Source organism: Myodes glareolus, chromosome 12 (genome assembly GCF_982192425.1).
Source record: "Myodes glareolus chromosome 12, mMyoGla1.1, whole genome shotgun sequence".
Classification (NCBI taxonomy): domain Eukaryota; kingdom Metazoa; phylum Chordata; class Mammalia; order Rodentia; family Cricetidae; genus Myodes; species Myodes glareolus.
Window position 1 is genome coordinate 31,991,720 of NC_142037.1, and position 20,195 is coordinate 32,011,914.

Consider the following 20,195-nt stretch of genomic DNA (forward strand, 5'->3'; position numbering starts at 1 on the left):
GAGGATGCGATGGTTGTTAAAACCTCATCTCAAAAATGGGCGTGGCAGTGCATTCCTTTCATCCCAACACCAGTGAAAAGGAGGAATAGGCAGGTCCATCTCTATGGGTTCAAGGACAGCCTGGTCTATACAGTGAATCCCCCGCCCCAGGCCAGTCAAGGTTACATAGCAAGACTGTGTCTCAAACAACAACAGGAAAATAAAGACAAAACAAAACAAAACACAAAAACCTCCTCCAGGCCTGAGCTGAATTCAAGGGGATTTGTGTCTTCTCAGTGTGAGGGGTAGCAGAGGAGGGGGATCCCCAGTGCCAATCGATATTGAACAAACCTTCCTTAAGAAGGATGAGCCTCAGAGACATTAAAGCATGTGAAGGAAGGAAGTCCACCAAAGGGGGACAGATGTCACATGATTGCTCACACTAGGGGCACAGGACAGGAAGCTTCATTGAGCTACGTAGGAGACAGCGGTCGGGAGAGGTGGATTTATGGCTTAGGATTATGGATGAAAGTCAGGAGGGATGGGAGGGTTCTGAAGATGGGCAGTCTTTACACAACGCGGCGGCTGTACGATGCCGCTGAACGGTCTCCTTGTAAGTAGTTGAGAGAGTAAGTCTTACATTTTGCACATCTTACAACCAAGTATGACACCCTTCTAAGAACAGGCAGTGAAGTGAGGCTAGGTGGTAGTGTGCGAGGACCAGGAGGCTGAAAATGCAAGAGGCTTGGAGGGAGAGGCACTTAGAGGGAGTGTCTTGCTCCACAGGGCGCTTGTCCTTCCCACTGAGCCCATCCACAGTTGACAGGCAGTGTGTGAACAGCTGTTGGATCTGGACATAGGATCCCCTCAGTCTCTGAGTCCCTGAGGAAAACCACCACCAGTGAGTGACCCATCGCTGCCCTCTAGGAATCCACCACATTTACGAGTGTCCTTGGTGTAATGGTCTCCAGTTTAATTTCCTACCTGTGGCTCCCTCTGGTTGGCTCAGGCCGACTGAGTCGCCTGCGAGGATGCAGTAGCGCTAGATAGATTCTGCAGAAGAGACAGAGCAAAGTGTTTTTGAGGGAGGCCAGAGGGAAGCCCTGCTCTCCTGGGAACACCTGTGAGGCTGGAGCCCTCACTCACTCCTGGACCTGGGATCTCTGCAGCCTTTCCCCGCCACACAAAGCATGCTTCCCATGTGTCAGTTCTTCTGAGGGAGCCGGGAACAGCCATCGAGTTCTCGGGGCGGGGGGGGGGCTATTTTTAGGGTTCATCTGTTCTTCCTATTGCTCCTCTAGATTCCATATTCTCCCTCCTCCAGATTTGAAGAGCTAAAGATTCAAGTCATTCATCCTCTTCCCTAGCTTGCAAGCTGTGCTGGCGCCCCCACCTCACGGTACCACACCCTCTCTCTTGCCTCCTGGCCATGCTCACCCCCCCCCTTCCCCAGCCCCACAGGCAGCAGGGGAAAGCAGGTTCTTTGTCTGACATCATCTTCCACTCCCCAGCCTGCTAAGAGTTACTCACTCAGGCAATCCCTGCTCCACCAGAGGAGACCGTCCAATTGCCAAGCAACCCACTGCTAGCCAATCAGGGAGCTCGGAGGTGATGTCATGGCGAGAGCCCAGCAGTGGTGCTGATGTTGAGAGAAGCCCAGGGTACCACTAATTGAGGGAGTGAGAAGAGAGCAGCTCTCTTCGGAAACCGGACTGCAGGTAAGTAGAACTCAGATGCGGATAATCGGAGGGCTTTTCAAACAAAAGAAAGAAACAAAACAGCAGCCAGAGAGGGGGAGAAGCGAAGGGCTTGGTGTCTATTGTGTTGCCTTTGGCTTCACTCAGTCGATTAAACTTTGTCAAATCCTGGGGGAGAAGCAGGGTGAGGCAAAAATGATGGCTCTTAAAGAGGGGCAATGGTGGCTCTGGACATCGTTTTCATTCCAGATGAGAGGGACATGTCAGGGGTTTATGTTGAATTATTTCTGCATAAAAGATGTTCTGCTTTTGAGAGAGGAAGGTTTGCTGGAGCTCGGCTTCCTCTGAGGCTGTTCGGAATGAAGACCCCATTCTAGCTGAAGAAGCTCCGCTTTTGCCATTTTCATCCCTGTTTTCATTGTTGTTCTTGTTTTTGGGCTCTGTCTTTTCTTTCTCCTCTACCTCCGTGCAGTCTTACTTTCTCTCTCTCCCCGCCTTAAGGATACAGTGAGATCATCCCCTCTTGCTTGCCCCGCCCCACCCTGAGGTCAACCTAATTCTAACTGGCTCTGCCACTGGCTCTAAGGCAGAGAAGGGGAGCTAGCAGGACCACACCCAGGTTCTCTGATCCTTGATCAGTTACAGTGAGCCCACCAACCCAGGAAGGAATTTTAGCATCTTTTCTCCCCCTCTTTCCCCCATCCACGAGATCCAGAGCTCTGATGTCCAGCAGAGAGCTGTGTCCCCACGTGGCAGTGCTTTGTTTTATTTCTCCCAGGAACACAGGTGTCTAGGAGCCCACTGTCCTCAACCGGGACAGTTTTTGGGGATACTTTAGAGGACAGGTCAGACAACCTTAGGTTGTCCTGTCTGAAGCCCCCAGGTAGGGATACCCTAGGTTCCAACACCAAGAGGACAGCGTATGGGACGACCTGGCAGTGACCTGCTGGAGTTCTGAGGGGCAAAGGGTAGAGATGGAATGTGGTGGAATCTGTCTCCCCTGAGGCTGGGGCCCCTCCAGGAGGAGAGTTCTCCCTCAGGTGGGTGCTTGGGAGATGAGGTCATGCGCCAGATGTGGAAATAAAGACAGCAGTGGAGGGAGGCAAAGGCAGAGGGGGCAGGTCAGTGCCCAGCCAGAAGACAACCACGACCTCCCAGTCCCCTGCCCTTGTCTCTTGCCCACCTTGCTCCCTGCCTTGTGGATAGAGCTGTGTTCTCGGTCCCTTCCCCAGCTGCCTGGATTCCTCTACCTGGTCCCAGACTTCTTCTTTTCCCCAGCTCCACCCAGTTACATCTGGAACAACTGGGAAGTGACTTGGGGGCTTTACCTGCTAGGAAGGTTCATCCCAGAGCCTGCTGCCTTGTGGAAAGTGAGATCCCGATCTCTGATGGCATTCAGGGGAAACTGGATGACCATCCAACAGAGCGATCCCGGACACCTCTGTATTGCTGTGGAGGTTAATCCTGACCAGGGCTGTTGAACCAGGACTGAAACCTAACTAGTGGATAATGAAAGCTATCTTGTAGAATGTAACTAATATTTAAAAAAAATAAAATTAGACAGCACAGAGTAGGAAAAAAGAACACACCTCGTATAATGGATAGTGTTTCTTGTGCCTTTTTTAGCTCTGTATTTTTGACTAGGTGTATATGTGTGTGTGTGTGTGTGTGTGTGTGTGTGTGTGTGTGTTCTATCCAAATACACATGTATGCTCCTGGCCTGGTATTCATATGTTGGATCATCCATAAAATCTAGCTTTTATTGTGTATTCCAGTCAATAAATAGTTGAGAATCCTTAGGTTAAGTGACTTTTGATTGTCACTTCTAGCCCCAAGCCTACACATTCATGGAAAGTTCACTAGGCTGAACATTTTTTTATTTAAAATTTTAATTGTAGTAAAATGTAATCAACACCAAAATGGCTATCTTCATTATTTTAAGCGAATAATGTTGTTCATGCAATGTTCAGAATTTTTTTTTTAAGACAGTTTCTTAAAAAGAAGCTGTCCTGGAACTTGCTCTGTAGACCAGGCTGGCCTTGAACTCACAGAGTCTCTGCCAACAGGACTGGGGATTAAGGCATGCGCCACCACCCAGCCTTCAGGAATCTTTTCATCTTGCAGATCTGAGATAGTGGGCCTGTTATAGACCCAGTCCTTATCACCATTGCCCCTCCCCCCTCTCACTTGCTTTCCACCTCTGAATGTGTCTCCACCAGGTGCCTCCTAGCAAGGGACCCACTCATTATTTTTCTGACTTATTTTACTTGGTATGCCATTCTCCGGTTTCATCCATGTTGCAGACGGTGTGCCCCTGTTCCCAGGTACCAGATAAGTGACCCAAAGTTACAAGGAAATCTCAGTCTTGTTTAACCAGAAGGATGCCATGTTCTGAAGGATTCCTAGAACTAGAGAATTTTGACCATATACTATGCACACCCAGAACACTGCTGAACAGACATACCACAACCGCACACTTATTCACGGTTTGCCTTCCTTTGTCTCAGCTACCCAAGATCTATTACACCCAAAAATACTAAATGGGAATTTCCAGGAAAAAAAGAAATTGAGGAGTTTGAAGTAACTTTTACTAATATAATGTTTTATATAATAATTGCTTTATTTTATAATTGCTGTTGTTGGTCTTTAATTGTGCCTTCTGTATAGATTCTATTTTATCAGAAGTATACATGTATAAAAGTGAGATAGGGTGTATTAGATAATTCAGCATTGTCTGTGGTTCTAGACGTGCAAGTAACCTCTTGGGATGTATCTTTTGCAGATAAGAAAGAAGGAAGGGAACCGAGAAGTGGGAGTGTCTTCCATTTAGGTTTAGACATTTAATGAATAACCATATTTGCTTTTCAGGAGGGAACTGGGTTGGCTGATGCTTAAGCAAGAAGGATGAAGATGTAGGGATGTGGTTCAGTGGCAGAGTGCTGTGAACCAGGCACAAGGTTCTAGGTTCCGTTGTTAGTGTTTAGTACAAAACAAAACAAAACAGAGCACCAAAGACTATGAAACAGATACAGAGAATAAGATGGCTGAACAGCAAAGGCAGACTATGGGACAAGGAAAACAGAGCAAGTGGGAGAAGGTGAGGAGAGGGAATGGTCTCTGCACCAAGCCAACCATGTAGAGAGAAGTGGAAAACCAAATCTACCTGTGTTCTTGATTTCAAAAACCTGGATACTGAATCATCAAGATCATCACCAAAGAGTTTATTTGTTTTATTTTTCTCCCTGAAACACAAAGATCCTGTCATTGTGTCCCTCTTGGCCAGGACTTCGAGATCCAGTCCCCAGATAATCTACAGAGACTTAATGCTCTGTTCTGCACCATTCTGTGCCAGATCCTTGAGGAGGCTGTTGCAAGTCAGGGCAGTCACACTCAGGCTTCTGCCCCTTCGGGTCTGTCTCTTTTCTCTGCTCCTTCCCCAGTCCACTACTGTCCACAGGATCAGACAGTGGGACCCTGTGGGAGGGGACTTTGGAAGAGACTCCTGGATCTGACTGTTGAATGAGGAGGCAATGGGCATGTGTAGGAGTATGGTGGGGGAGATAGAGAGGGAGAGGGGGAGGGACATATGTGTGTGGGTGGATGCATAGATCTCTATGACTTCCTTCTTCCTGTTGGGTCTAGCATGTAAAAGTCTAAATTCTAAAAACAAAAAACAACTCCCCACCCCAAAACCAAAACCAAAATTCAATATTTTTTAAAAAATGACAGGGAAGGGTATTTTCTTGTTTGCTTGTTCCTCGCCCCTCCCCTGGATGATCATCTTGTAAATGGCTGTCTGGTGTCTGTATTGCAGGATTCGGAGTGGGGGTGAAATGATTCTAAGTATGTGATAAACTTAGGGTGGGGGAGGGGTAGAAAAACCCCAGAGGGAAGTGCTGAGAGGATGAAGGGAAGTGGTAGCTTTCCGGAGTGAAGAGTCTCTGTTTCTTATGTGCAAAGTTAATGCCGTGTGACCCTGTGTACAAAGGGGTCTGTATGGATGCACACTGTGTACAAAGGATGTGTATGGATACACACTGTGTACAAAGGGGTGTGTATGGATACACACTGTGTACAAAGAGGTGTGTATGGATGCACACTGTGTACAAAGGGGTGTGTATAGATGCACACTGTGTACAAAGGGGTGTGTATGGATACACACTGTGTACAAAGGGGTGTGTATGGATAAACACCGTGTATAAGGGGGTGTGTATGGATGCACACTGTGTACAAAGGGGTGTGTATGGATACACACTGTGTACAAAGGGAGTGTGAATGGATACACACCGTGTACAAAGGGGTGTGTATGGATGCACACCGTGTGCAAAGGGTGTGTATGGATACACATTATGTACAAAGGGGGTGTGTATGAATACACACTGAGTACAAAGGGGTATGTATGGATACACACTGTGTACAAAGGGGTGTGTATGGATACACACTGTGTACAAAGGGGTGTGTATGGATGCACACTGTGTACAAAGGGGTGTGTATGGATACACACTGTGTACAAAGGGGTGTGTATGGATGCATGCTCTGTAACATCAACATTGCTGCTGTTAGGAATGAGGACGTGCATGTTGCTCCCTGCCCAGATGCCTGCAAGTGTCCTTGACTCCTGGGCCTTATTGTGTGTCTGGGCCATACTCCCAGCATTCTAGCTTGCAGGCCTGAATGGAAACTCCTGTCCCGGACTTGACTTCTGGCAGTGATTCCTCTTCATGTATTGAACTGGGAATAAAAATAGCCCAAGATGTCCCTTTACAGCGCATTATTTGGGGCTATACATTTTCCGGCTGTGGCTGTGGTTCCCCATCCCCATCCTGCCTCTCAGAAGGGCTGCGAGAGCTCTGAGTTCTTTGCAGACTCAGGTTTCCAGGCTTCTGCTGTTAACTGGGCAAATGTCCTAGAATCTATCTGAAACTTCCTTCTGACATCTGCTGTGCACTCTCTAGGAGTTCTTGACCCATGAGCCTGGCACAGCTTCCCACCAGAGCCCTTGGAAACCCTCAACGGGTGATTCACCAGTGACAGTCTCCAAAGCCAGTCACTCATACCGTGTTCTGTCTACCAGGTCCCCTCTGCATGGCCTACTTGTCCGTGCTTGGTGATGCTCTCACCCCGTCCCCCTAAGGATGCAGGCTCTACACAAATCTGCCAGAGGCCAGCAGAGCCCCTGTAGAACTCCCAGAGGCCCCACCCCTCAGTTTCCCTCCAGCACCAAACAATCTCTGGCCATTCCAGTACCTAAGAAAGAGCTTGGCACAGCGTTCAAAATTCAATAAATAGTGTGGAAAGAATGAAAACCACATTCGTGAAAAAATAAATGATCTCCTTTTGAGTTTTAAATACAAATAAAGCACACAATGACAACCAGAGCCCTGGGACAGCAGGAAGTAAACAAGGAACCACAAAGTTCCTCTGTGCGAGCATGATTTCAGCCCAAAGTGGAGATACATGAAGCCTCTAGGGCAGCACACGGCATCAGGACGTGGGATAGTGCACGTCCTCTTCTGCACTCTTGTGGTTAGAGGAGCAAGGCTAGAATTCATTACACCCACGCCCACGAAGTTCCCATCTTGAATCAGCGCCAGAATTCCTATATTTGTCTTCTAGAACCCTTGCCAGAGACAGCTCTATTTAAACCACTTGGACACGCATTAACTGCTGATCCCTCAGACACAGCCCACGTGGGTTCCTAAACCCACGTGGATTTATCACGTGGGATTTATCACAGCAACAAAGTACTTACCCACTCTGCCCCCTGGGTGGGCAGTTCGAGACACTCCAGGGATGGACATATGCAGGGTAAGCGGCCACATCTCTCTGGAGCACTCAGCCCACTGCTGTGGTTCCAGGTCACTAGCTGATCCCAGAAAGCCTAGAGTCTTGGTGCTTCGACAATATCCCACAACGGTATCCCTTCTAGGAACCCATTTCTATACTGAGGGCAGCTCTGTCCAGTGTGGGCTGTTGTTCCATTCAAGAAGGCAAAAGGGGCCCAGGACAAAGGGGGAAATGTGCACACACTGGAACCCAGGACCTTACTTTCTGGTTCTTCGTCTACCAAGAGCTCACTGTGTAACCTCAAGATCCCTTGTCCCCAGTGAATCCAGGATGGACATCTCGAGCAGAATCAGTCTGGGTAGTCAAGTGCAACACAGGATCTTGGGCCGACCTAGCTTTTTCTCACCAAACCGTTCTCATCTAGCTGTTGCTGGGAGGTCTCAGACGCCCCTCATGGGGAGCTCTCAGCCTTGCCTGTCTACCTGGTTTCCGATAGCATGAGAAGGACTTCATCTATCCAGTTTAGCTATCTTTTCTTCTCTCTTCCAGCTAGAAGGTTCCTCTCCTCAGCCTTGGCTCTGCCTCTTCACCATCAACCACACCCACTTAATTTGATTCATTTGCTGTGTCTGATTGTGTTCTTGGTTGCCTGGCTGCTTGGGTGCTCACAGATTTCCTCTATTAAAGATGCTAGTGTTTTAATCCAACAGCAGAAAAGTGAGATTACTTGCGTTTCCATACACAGTTGCTTAGATACTGGCACTGTGTGAGGATCAGTTTGTAATTGGGGCAGCAGCGTTGGGTGTGACTCCAGAGTGTGACTCAGTCTAGGCAGGTCCCCAATACTCTGACCTTGGCCATGGCTTCCAGTCACCCCTCCTAGTCTTGTCCCTAAGTTGATATGACCAGACCCACCTCTTAGCCATAATGTTAGATTCTAAAGACATAAACAGATTTCTCATGAAACCCACACAGACTCAACAGCCCACACTGGAGTCTGCAGAGCTGCCCTCAGGATAGAAATGGGTCCCAGCTCAGCGCCTTATGACCTATAAGACTCGGTGCAATCTACTCTACATTGCTGAACTTTGACGTCTTCAGGATCTTAGGTTAAGTTGAGATACATCTGCAGCTCCTCTGGAACAAAGCAGGCAGTCAAGACTGGTAGCCATTATTACTATTGTCACCTTCAGCATCCCCTTCTGTCTTGGTTCTCGTCGAACAGATGACAATGGCTTGAAAAACGAATAGATATAAACTCCTTCACTGGTGTGGAGGTGTCTGTCTGCCATCATCCTGTCCTTATTCCGACACTCAAGGCAGTCTGCATGCAGCCCAGTGGGTCCCCTCTGTTCCCGAATATGCATGATCCATACTTCAGTACAATCAAGTTCCAAAGCCCCTTCGTGGTTTGAGGTACAAGGAACCCACGTTGCATAATAGCCTCCTCCAACCTGGGCTAAGCAGTCTCCTTGATTTTGACAGTCCTCTGACCACATGCCACCCCAACCCAGTCCCGGCAGCATGGGTGCTGGGTGGTCAGGAGACTTTTACTTTTGACCAACCAGTTTGTGCCGTGCTCTGTACAGGAGCCCAGAAATCACCATCATGAGCCCTTGTTATTTGTGCGGCAACTGGTGAGTGACTGTCACCATTGGCCTGAGAGCCTGGTTTGCAGTCAATTTTTTACTGTCTCCCTTAGGGGCTGTTGAAGGGCTAGGATTGGCCTCTGCCTTAACAGCAAGTGTGGGAAGAGGTTTGGGATGGGCCTGGGGTGTGCTTAACGTGGGGGCTGCCTTCTGATGCTCACATGCCTGATGTCATGGGTAACGTCTCTTCCTGATAGGTGAGCTCTGCCTCGCCCCTCTGCTGGCCACCCTTGCCTCTTCCTCCCGCCTCCATGAGTTCTAGCATTCTGTGCTCTGACCTGTGGTGTAGCACTCCCTACTTCTCTTCCTGGCAGCTGTGGGCACACCCAGTGGTCCCCACCTCTAGGCTGTGTGTTGTTATGACATGACGGCATGACCACAGCTACAGAGCAGGAGCCATACCACAGGCAGAGGGCTGGGAGAGGTGGGTTTGACTAGTGCCACCAAGTATGGATACCACAAGCTAATAATGGGGAAAGCCAGGCTCCCTACTGTGACTGCCACACCCAGGGGCTTAAAGTCGCTTTGCATTGCTGTTCTGTCCAGAAAGCGCTGCCTATGGCATCTTCTGTAGCCTTTCTCAGACTGCCTCTTGAGTCTTGACTACAATAGAAATGGCTATGTGTAAAAACTAGCTGTTGAGATTCAGTAGAAGAACCATGGGTTTGCCATGTACTATTAGAACTGACATATCCCCCACCACATAGCAGGAGTTTACAAGTTCAAAACCACCTTGTCAGAAGACTCTAGGGAGAATCCTTACTTGCATTTTCCAGCTTGGTGTCCTTAGACATTCGTTGACTTGTGGCTGCATCATCTGGTCTCTGCTTCTGTCCTCACACATAGGCTCACTTGGGTCATCAAGGATGCTTTCTCTCATCTTGATGTTATCAGTCACATCTGCAATGATTTTTTTCTTCGCAGGAAAGCATTTTCACAATGTTAGGGGATGTGCACACTCCTTATTCAACTCAGGGCACTGAACGGGCTTGGAGAGGCCACCTCATTTCTCTGAGCCTTGACCCCTTCATTTATGAGAATTTCTACCCTTCCAAAAGGCAACCGTGACACTTGCAGTGAGTGCTTCATGAAGCAACTGCTCTGCGTCTGTGAGTTTTAACTGTGCAGGCTCGAACCTCCCAGGGCTGAGATCGGTGACAAGTTTCTTGTCACTCTGTCACCTCCCCTGATCCCTGCCCTGGCCTTTCGCTGGTTCTCCAACATTCTTTGTGTTCCAGTGACTCATCGCCCAGGTTTTCCCATATGGAAAGCACTTGTGTACATACTGGGAAAAAATAAATTCCCTCCCACCTCTAGGCTAGACCGGCCTTTTCTGTGTCCTTGGGACCACGAGGGACGAGTAGCAGGTGTCTTGCTCTTCCATTTGTCACCAGGGAAGAGCTTATCGTTCAGAAGCTCTGGGTCTGGACCCAGGCGGATCCCTTTAGAGCTCTGTGATGCTGGGCAGGTGTCTTAATGTCTCTGAGCTGCAGGTTCTTCCTTTGAATCCAAAGGTGATGGCGTCCGCCTGGTTGGTATAGCTTAGGCTCATGTGAGGATCAACTGGGAGAAAATTTTAAAGTGTTTTATGTGTCTAGGGTCTTGTCACTTCAGCTCAAACCAAGGACATGCCTCCACCTGATTGCACATGCCCATCGCTTTTCTTTCTTAGATGTGTGTTTTCTTCCTCTTCTCCCTATTCCCACCTCCCCTTCTGACCTGTTGATCAAGGTCCTAGGTCTCTGCCTCCCATGACAAATGTTCCTCATCTAGCCAATCTCCTCTTCAATCGCTCTGGACCTGAATGAATGCTGGGCTCACGACCAAGGACTTTGTCCCCAGGCACCAGGCCTGGCTCCATATTCAGGGACTCACTGGTACAATCAGGACCAGCCTGACACCATGGAGAATAGGCCTATTGTGTTGACAGAAGAAAGCTTTGGCAGGGTCTTTGGCTGGCAAATGGAGAACAGAGTCCTCTAAGGGCAGCTGGGTTTTGCTTCAAATCTGTGCTCGATTACTCTCTCTCAGTCTTGACAAACAGGGCTGGGGAGAGCCACCCTGATCCAGCAGGCAGAAGAAGGGTGTTTCCTGGTCGCTCGGTGCCAGGTGCTGGGTTCTGGGTGTTGGGTGCTGGGCAGAATTTGTCCCATTTCACAAGTGCAAGTCTGTGCGAAATAAAGACTGTGAGCACAAGGTTTAGGTGTGCAAAGTGACAGGGTAAGATGGCACTTGTCGTCAACTCTGCAGCAGTCTAGTTTTGAGGCTGGAACTGGACCCACTACTCCCCCAGGACCTTCTGTCTATGTGGGCCTTGGTCCCCAGAAGGCGGATATACTCACTACCTAAAGAAAGAGATTTCAAGTCCCTGTGTCTCCTGAGGATGAAGGGATAAAGTATTAGTCTCTTGGCTCACATCACTCTGCCCTGGCACAGTAACCATCAAAGTTGGTCAAACACCAAGCAGTCTCCATGCCAAGCACTCAACACTGGTCCTCAGTGGAGCCCTGTTCCCTCACATCTCCCAGGTATTCCCAGGCAATCACACTACACAGGGAGACAGATAAATACCCCTGAGAGTTGAAGTTGGGGCAACCCATGTTTACATGCTCTGACGCCTCGAGTCAGTTGTGAAGGGATCCTTGGTATGTGAACTGAATCTGCCTGGGCAGATGTGGAGGAGGCAGGGGGGGAGTGAAAGCTGGAGAGGGGAGGCCTGGAGGTCATAGCAGATGCAATATCCCCAAGATTCCCTTGGTGCTAAAAAGGCCGTCTTTATGGTAAGAGCCTGTCAGTGTGAACTACTCTCTCTTTCTTAGGGTTGGGATCGTGTTCTGAGCTGGCAATAGACATTTGCTGTGACTTTCAGTCAATCCAATCACCAGATTCCAGCCACCATGACCCTCGCAGGTAGGTACATGCATCACTTGGTGACGGACACTATAGCACAAGCCATTTCTGTCTCTTTCTTTCTCCGTGTGTGTGTTCCTGTGTGCTGAGATGCATGAATATGTGTGACACTTTTGCACATGGCATATATGCATGTCCACAGGCGTGTAGAGGCCAGAGAATAAGGTCAGGTGTCATTTCTCTGGTTCCATCCATCTTGCTGTGTTTAGAAAGGCTCTTCCACTGGCCTGAGGCTTGTTGATACGGATAAACTGACTGGCCAGCGAGTGCCAAGGGTCTTCTTGTTCCTGCCTCCCAGTGGCTTTTCCATGTGAGTGTTGGAAATCAAAGCTTGGACTCACAAGGCAAGCATTTTGCCAGCTCCCCAGCCTCTTTCTCTGGGCATGTGCTCCTACAGATGCATAGGAAAAGAGGGTGGCGAGGCAGAGGCAAAGTCACTTCTGGGTGTCGAGTGGGATCCCAGCTAAATTTTTCTTCCTCATTTGCTCATTCGCTTATTATCTAAAAAGTTAAAATAATATCTTTATCATAGTGTTGAAATTATGCTTTCAGGTTTTTAAGAGAAAAGGAGCACCAGCATGTGGTGGGGTTGGTTCTCGGGGAGTCTTGCATGTTGTGCAGAAAACAGGGTTCAGTGGGGAAGGGCTGGCAGGGGCTACCATGATGACCTGTGGCCTCCAGAGAGACTCCTGCTGTCAGGGGCACAGTTTTCTCTGTGGACAGCCACTCCCCTGGTTTGATTCCTGTGCTGGGAAGTTGTAAGGAGACTGCCAATCTGACTTCTTCTAGAGAGGGCCTGGACCCCAAGGAGAGTAGCAAGGAAGTCCCCTGTATTAACTGCTTGGCCCTTTAGGCAGCCATGTCAAATACTTTCAGCAGAATGAAGAGTCAAGGATCTGATCTGTTCCTGGGTGGACGTGGGAGATGGCGATGGGGACCAGGGTGGGGACGCCGGCACCCCCACCTTTCTAGAGGGTACTTTGCATTTGGTGTTGACGGAAGAATGGGGCCAGCTGTGTGAATTGGAAGGCCAAATTTCAAGCCCGAGGAGGCCCAGACTTGGGTACTTCGGAGCCAGAAGCGCTGGTTTCTGGGGGCTCATCTTCACTGGTTCTCTCTCTCATAGCCTACAAGGAGAAGATGAAGGAGCTCCCGCTGGTGTCTCTGTTCTGCTCCTGCTTCCTGTCTGATTCCCTGAATAAATCATCCTACAAATATGAAGGTGAGCGGGGGTTCAGCTGGGAAAGAGAAGGGGGGAGGCTTCTGTGTCCTGTGTTTGTGGGTGCCCCCCCATTGACCCTCCCATCTTGTAAAACTGTCCTGGTCATAGTGTGTCTTCTTTCCCAGAGCCTGAGGGGGTCCAAGGCCAGGGGATGTGGCCTGGGGTGCCAGGTAGCAGCCAGGGGTCTGGATTGGGCCCTCTGGAAGCACTTGCTCTTATGGTCCCTTTTGCACACTCCTCGAATAAATTGGTGCCACAAGGATGCAAGGACAAGCATAACGACACAGAACAGAAAAGAAAACTTGGTGTGCTCAACAGGACTTCCAGGGACAGACAGAGATGTTCCCAACAGCCCCGAGGTGGAAAAGAGTGATTCCTTCCTGGTGACAGTAGCGCTGTCAGAGTCCCCAAACCCTGTGACAGAGTACTGGCTGGCCACGCTCTCACAAGGAGTGGTTAGGGAACAGTCAGGTCATCTCTTCGTTTCTGGTTGCAAGGAAGCGGTTGGGTTTGGTCCGTCCATGAGAGGCGTGGGTGTTGGGGTGACCTGAGACTGTTTTTTCCGTTTAGGCTGGTGTGGGAGACAGTGTAGAAGGAAAGGTCAAAGCCAGCGGAAAGGCAGTGCTGACTGGAGAGAAAGAAGAGAACAGGGTAGGCGGGAGCCAGGGGAGAGGTCCACAGGCCGGCAGAGGGACAGGGCAAGGAGGCACTGGGGGTGGGCGGTGGGTGAAATGAACCGATGTCTGTCACCGTGAGGAACAGCAACGGCTGGCCTTCCTGCATCTCCTGGGATCCTTGCCCAAGGAGCCCCAAACCTTACTCTGTGCCTTGGGACCCCAGTTTCCCTGTGTCTGTGTGCATGTGTGCATGCGCGTCGGGTCCCCAGTTGCTCCTCAGCAGGTAGGCAGCCCCAATTCTGCCCTCTACAGCAGATACCGTGGACCTGAACTGGTGCGTCATCTCTGACATGGAAGTCATTGAGCTGAACAAGTGCACCTCGGGCCAGTCCTTTGAAGTCATCCTGAAGCCGCCGTCCTTCGACGGGGTGCCGGAATTTAACGCCTCCCTCCCCCGACGGCGAGACCCGTCGCTAGAAGAGATTCAGAAGAAGCTAGAAGCAGCAGAGGAGCGAAGGAAGGTTAGCGCAGCCTCATCTTTTCTATCTTGCTTCCTTTCATCCCAGTGTGAGCAGGGAGGAGGAGCGAGGCGGTGTCTCTGAGGGGGGTCAGGACGGACAGTGAACCTGAGAATGTTTAGACAGCACACCCCGAGTGCTGGGCGTAGGCGGAGACACTACCCCGAAGGCTGGGCGTAGGCGGAGACACTACCCCGAAGGCTGGGCGTAGGCGGAGACACTACCCCGAAGGCTGGGCGTAGGCGGAGACACTACCCCGAAGGCTGGGCGTAGGCGGAGACACTACCCCGAAGGAGACAAGGCCATGAGTGTGCACCGGGTGAGCTTGCAGTTTGCTTAGTGGCTTGGGTGTCACATTTCCCTCACAGCTGACCTTGTATTCAGTTCCTTTGTTTCTCATTGATTCTCATGGCTCAACTCAGATGCCATTCTATCATGAGCATTTTTTCATCTTTCAAGAAAAAAAGGTATCCATTGAGTTCTGTGGCCCTCTCCCTTTACCTCCAAGACATTTATCACAGGCAGGACAGGGTTTCAGTTATTTATTAAGAAGCATGTTGATGTCTACTCGGCTATTTGCTTCCTTCCCGAGTGTCCGGAGCTGTGAATGACTTGAGGTTAATATAAGATTACTTAGTATTTATGAATGAATGAGTGAAAGAACGAATAACGAAAACGAGAGAAAAAATTCAGAAACTATTTAGAAAAAGGGCTAAGAGGGGCTGGAGAGATGGCTCAGAGGTTAAGAGCACTGACTGCTCTTCCAGAGGTCCTGAGTTCAATTCCCAGCACCCACATGGTGGCTCACAGCCATCTGTAATGAGATCTAGTGCCCTCTTCTGGCCAGCAACCATACATACAGACAGAACACTGTATACATAATAAATAAATAAATCTTAAAAAAAGAAAGAAAGAAAGAAAGAAGGAAGGAAAGAAAGAAAAAAGGGCTAAGAAAGTCCAAGATGATGGAAAGCTTTGTAGGTGGCCCTGAGGCATTGCTTCCTGCTACTGGGCCAGAGGGCCAGGTTCAGAGATGGATCTCATCCGGGTGTGGCACTGTTCAGCCGCAATGGGAGAAATCCACCCTAATGTGTCTTTCTCTTTCTTGGGCTCCCCTAGTACCAGGAAGCCGAGCTCCTGAAGCACCTAGCGGAGAAACGGGAGCACGAGCGAGAGGTGATCCAGAAAGCCATTGAGGAAAACAACAACTTCATCAAGATGGCAAAAGAGAAGCTGGCCCAGAAAATGGAATCCAACAAGGAGAACCGGGAGGCTCACCTGGCCGCCATGTTGGAGCGGCTGCAAGAGAAGGTAAGCGATCCTGGATTGGCAGGAGGCTCCTTCGAAGGCAGGTACACGTGACCTACGCATCACTCTGCAGGAAGCAGCCTCTGCAGGAATGGAAATGTTTCCATCAGGCAGGGTCCTCGTCGTTCTAGGGGTAGGATTTGGGAAGTCACAGGCCAGAAGCACATGCCATTCCTTGGGTGGCCTCAGGGGGGATTTTCTAGGGTTTTACAATTGATGTTTATGTCTGTCTCAGGAGCTTGCTGGCACCCTTCGTTTCTAGAGAAAGCCCGTCTAGTGCACGTATCTACGGAGAGACCTATGCCTGCACATTTATGGCTTCATTCTTGAATGGGCAGATTTGGCTTTATGAATGATGCTAACTTGAGCATGGCTCTGAGCCAGGGGCACAACAAGCTTGGTTGCCAGTGACACAGGAAAGCGGATTCTCCCCAGAGCTCTTGATAAGGGCCAGAGAACAGTCGGTTTTCCCCAATAGTCTGCCTTTGTCAATAACCAAAATGTCACCTGCATCCGAGAGGTTTGAGAGACTGGGGTTGGTCCTCCGTGTCTTTCTCTGGAAGACATGCTGGCCTCCTTCTCTGAATCCCAGGCTGCCTCAGTTTCTCCTGCAGCTCCTGGGAAGCTTTAGCTCTGTGTTTTATTTCCAGGAGCCGCCTGCTGCGCGGTGACTCCCGGGACCGATCGGTGGCCTCGTCCCATGGTGAGCAGCGTGGTCCTTATTCCTTCCTGCCTACCCACCTAGAACCTCAGGCCCTTGGCAACAGTTACTAGAAAAGATCTGGCTTCATCCAGGAATGTGAGCTGCCCAGATTTTGGAGCTGGCCAGCAGGTGGCAGCACCTTGCTCTGCCGGTCAATTCCACAAGGGACAGCAAGACTTCCCTTCCTTCGGGAGGGACACAGTCTAGGTCTGACTTAGGGTTGTTGCGGTTAATGAGAGATACCGTGGGAAAACCTAACAGCGCCTTTTCTTTTCCATACTGTGTCTCATGTATCCAAGGCTGGCTTCAAACTGGCTATGTAGGTAGCTGAGGATAGCTTCAAAATTCTGATCTTGCCTCCACCTCCCAAGGGCAGGGACTCCATGTGTGTGCCACCAAGCCTGTTTTATGGAGTGTTGGGAGTTGAACCCAGGGCTCTGTGTTTGCAAAGGTAGGCGCTCTACCAACTGAGCCATAGCCCCAGCCCCAAGACAAATTCTTGAAGAAACCACAGTTTGCATGGAAGAGTTATAAGCTTACAGACCCAATCTAAAATAAGTTATAAAACTAGATTAATTAGAGTTTGATTATAAAACCCCTTCATTTTCATTGTTACATGATCATCACAAGTCTATGAGGTAAACAGGACAGGTGTCTTTCTTAGTTCAGATGAGGAAGCCATTCCAGAGGTCAGATGATTCACGGAGATCCGGAGATCCGTACAGCACACAAACAGTAGCGTTGGCCTTGGCCCCTTTTCAGCTACAAGCGGCTGCTTTCTTGCCTCTCTTAGAGAGATTATCCTAGCATTGTCTCACAAGTTTGCAACAGCAAGGGGTTCTTTGGAGACCAAACAAGCAGAGGCCAGAAACCTAGCAATCCCCTTGAAAGCAGAGGTGGAGATGGAGCTGGAGACAAGGCTGTCTGAGGAGTGACAGCTGTGTGCTTCCAGTAGATGCTAGGAATTAAGAAGCCAGATGAACCATTTGAGAGGACATCTTTCCTCTGAGACCTTGGTCCCTACTCATAATTACTCACAGGAGGAGGCAGGAGACAAGGTTGAGAGCTAGGCATGTGGTTTCCCTGTTCATGGACCAGGGATACCTTCAGCATCAACAACGCTGTCTCTGTGTGGGCAATATGATCAGAACTTTTAGGCATTAAAAGCCCAGCCCAGACTTACTACCTGGCTCTCTAGAGGCAAGGTCTGAGGAATGTGTGGGCTTCAGGTCACGTGATACACATCAGAGTTTGAGAGCCGGACCTACTGCTCCTTGCTTTCAGCCTGTGGAAATTTTCAAGACCTCTGGAGGTATAAACTTGTAGGTGAAGATGTATCCTAGGAACCTTAGTGGCCTTATTACATGTTATTAGTGGGTCTATTACATGGTATTCTGCCATCCAGATGTGGGAACACCAGGATCTGGCAGGGGGAGCGTTGAGCAAGGACCCAAACATTTGTCTACTGAGCTGGAACGTTGTGGAGGACAGGCGTGACATGATCCCATGAACAGACACTTGTTAGAGTTTTGGAGGGGAACCAGCTGTGCATCCTCGTCCCCACTGGAAAGATCCAAAATCTTGACACCTGGCTAGATAAAACAGTCAGTTAAGGCCACACAGCTGTCTGGGGACAGGAAGGCAGATCTTGTCTTTTGGCCGAACTCTGCAGGTCACACAGCTGGCTGGGGATGGGATGGGAGGGCAAATCTAGTCTTTTGGCTAGATTTTGTTATGGAACAAATAAAAGCTGTCTCCCAACACATGTAAGGCAGTCTGTTGTCTGGAGTCAAGCACTATTTCCCAACAGTTCTCTGTCAGTATGTAACCCGAGAGTCCACCTTCAGTTAGCAGTCTAAGACAACGCCAAAGAGAGGCGAGAGGAATAATGCATCTGTGATGTGTCAGGGATGCTGGTCACGGGCTGATTCTTTTCCCATTCCCCCCAAACTGGCTGTTTCAAGTGGCTCCTTATATTTAGTCAAGTCAAGTGGCCATTCCAAGTGCCAGAATGACCAGTGGAGGTAGAGAGAGTCTACGGTGTTTTGGAGTCTTACAGGATATGGGGACTCACTGGTCCATGGCTCTGTGTACTTGTAGGCGTACACACCTTTGTCTTGCATCTTACTTGCCTCCTTCCACCCTTCTCAGGATGGCTTCGCCGACAGCTCTGCTCTACCTGTGGTTACCAACCTTTGCTTTCCGTTCTCTTGCCCTCTGACCTCCCCTGGCAGCCTTGTGTGACCTGCCCTTGTCCCTCCCTTCCTTCCCAGGACAAGCACGCAGAGGAGGTGCGGAAGAACAAGGAGCTGAAGGAAGAGGCCTCAAGGTAAAGCCCAGAGGCCAAGGAAGCTTCCAGGACAGCCGGACGGCTCCCACAGCAACCTGGTTCCAGCAGCCTTGACTGCTGGCTGCTCTCCCAGCACTGGGGTTTGGGGGGAGGGGGGGTGGCCAAGGGGCGTTTCCTCTGCTTTTGGTGTTTGTATATGTAAAGATTGACCAGTGAAGCCATCCTATTTGTTTCTGGGGAACAATGACGGGGTGGGAGAGGGGACAGAAGGAGAGAGTGTTGAAAAGGAGGTAGAGATGAGCCCATGGACATTGTGACACTGTCCACTGACTGAAGACTTGGGCCAAGGCCCCCGCTTTTCATGGCTCTGCCTGGACACCGGCCTCCAGGTTCTGAGTGGAGAGAAGATGAGAACCGAGGCAGAAGTTCAGAGTGAAGGGCAGAGTCCTGGTGGGGTAATGGCTGCAGGGCCAGCAGGACAAGCCCATCTGGATGGAGTGAGACCTGCCCTTCAGTGGGTGGTATAAGGTCTGTGTGTGTGTGTTAATTGTCATCTTTTGATCATCATGACCAATGAAACATTTACTTCAAGTCTCCAGCTCTTTATTTCCTGAATCTGCTCTTTGCAAATGGGTAGAATGTTCTAGAAATTTGGGTTCCCCCCAATCTGATGGCAGATGTCTTCATTTTTTTCCATCTAAGTATCCAATGCACTGAGGGAGGGTTAGTTCAAGTTAGACATTGGGATTTTTAGAGGTTTTCTTTTCTCTCTCCTTCTAAACCCGTTTTGTGGGCTGTTCCTTAGTGATGGAGGCACTGAAATGATGAGAAAAGACACTGCGCCTTTCCTAGCTACCGATGGACATCCTACTATAGTCCCAAGGATTCACTGTAAGAAGAGAAATCTTAGTCCGTACAGGCTGCTCTAGCAAAATACCTTAGGCAGGGCAATGTGTAAACAGCAGAAACTTACTGCATACAGTTCTTGAGGTGGGAAGGTGGACATTACTGTGGCTGGTGAAAGGTTACTACTTTCTGCTGAGAAAATACATGGTGCCTCCTTGCTGTGTCCTCTTGTGGCGAAGGAGTGAAAGGGCTCCATGCAGCTTCTTCTATAAGGACGTTCATCCCATTCATGAGGGGAGAGACCCTGACCCAATGCTCTCCTAAAGACTCCATTGTTTGATATCATTTATTTGGATATGAAGTTTTAATATTTGACTTTGATCATTTATTGGGGACAGCAGCATTCAGACATAGCAGAAACCCTCACAAGGACTTGAGATTCCAGACGGATCACAGAATACCAGTGAGGAAAGGTACTGTCCATTAGAAGAAAGTAGAGGGCCATGTTCTCTAGGACACTGACCATCTTCTGAAAATAGGAATGGGATGGAGTCTTAGGAACCAGATCCCAGTGCATCTCCACACCTTGCCTTCTACCCTGTGTGGTTTTGTTCAGCTTTGCAAATAAACTTTTCAGTGTTGCCTTAATAGTCTGTTGGCAGTGCTGTT

The 20,195-nt window shown here is 49.5% G+C and overlaps 1 protein-coding gene across 4 annotated transcripts; it reads left to right on the top strand.

Annotated features, from left to right (window-relative positions):
- Positions 1-1,540: 1,540 nt before the first annotated feature.
- Stmn4 (stathmin 4) lies at positions 1,541-19,265 on the top strand. Of its 4 annotated transcripts, XM_048422119.3 has the most exons (8): positions 1,541-1,697; positions 11,932-12,022; positions 13,149-13,244; positions 13,815-13,895; positions 14,174-14,382; positions 15,499-15,690; positions 16,338-16,390; positions 18,664-19,265. In XM_048422119.3, exons 2-7 carry the CDS (start codon positions 12,010-12,012, stop codon positions 16,356-16,358), a joined length of 612 nt encoding a protein of 203 aa, XP_048278076.1. In that variant the 5' UTR covers positions 1,541-1,697; positions 11,932-12,009; the 3' UTR covers positions 16,359-16,390; positions 18,664-19,265. The 4 variants fall into 4 exon arrangements, with proteins under 4 accessions (XP_048278076.1, XP_048278075.1, XP_048278078.1 ...); XM_048422118.3 differs by lacking the exon at positions 16,338-16,390; XM_048422121.2 differs by lacking the exon at positions 13,815-13,895.
- Positions 19,266-20,195: the final 930 nt, after the last annotated feature.

Bases quoted from the DNA above. Each gene is read 5' to 3' on its own strand.
- Stmn4 (XM_048422118.3), top strand. The intron at 13,896-14,173 runs GTAGGCGGGAGC...TGCCCTCTACAG, and splicing joins GAGAGAAAGAAGAGAACAGG to CAGATACCGTGGACCTGAAC. The intron at 14,383-15,498 runs GTTAGCGCAGCC...GGGCTCCCCTAG, and splicing joins CAGCAGAGGAGCGAAGGAAG to TACCAGGAAGCCGAGCTCCT.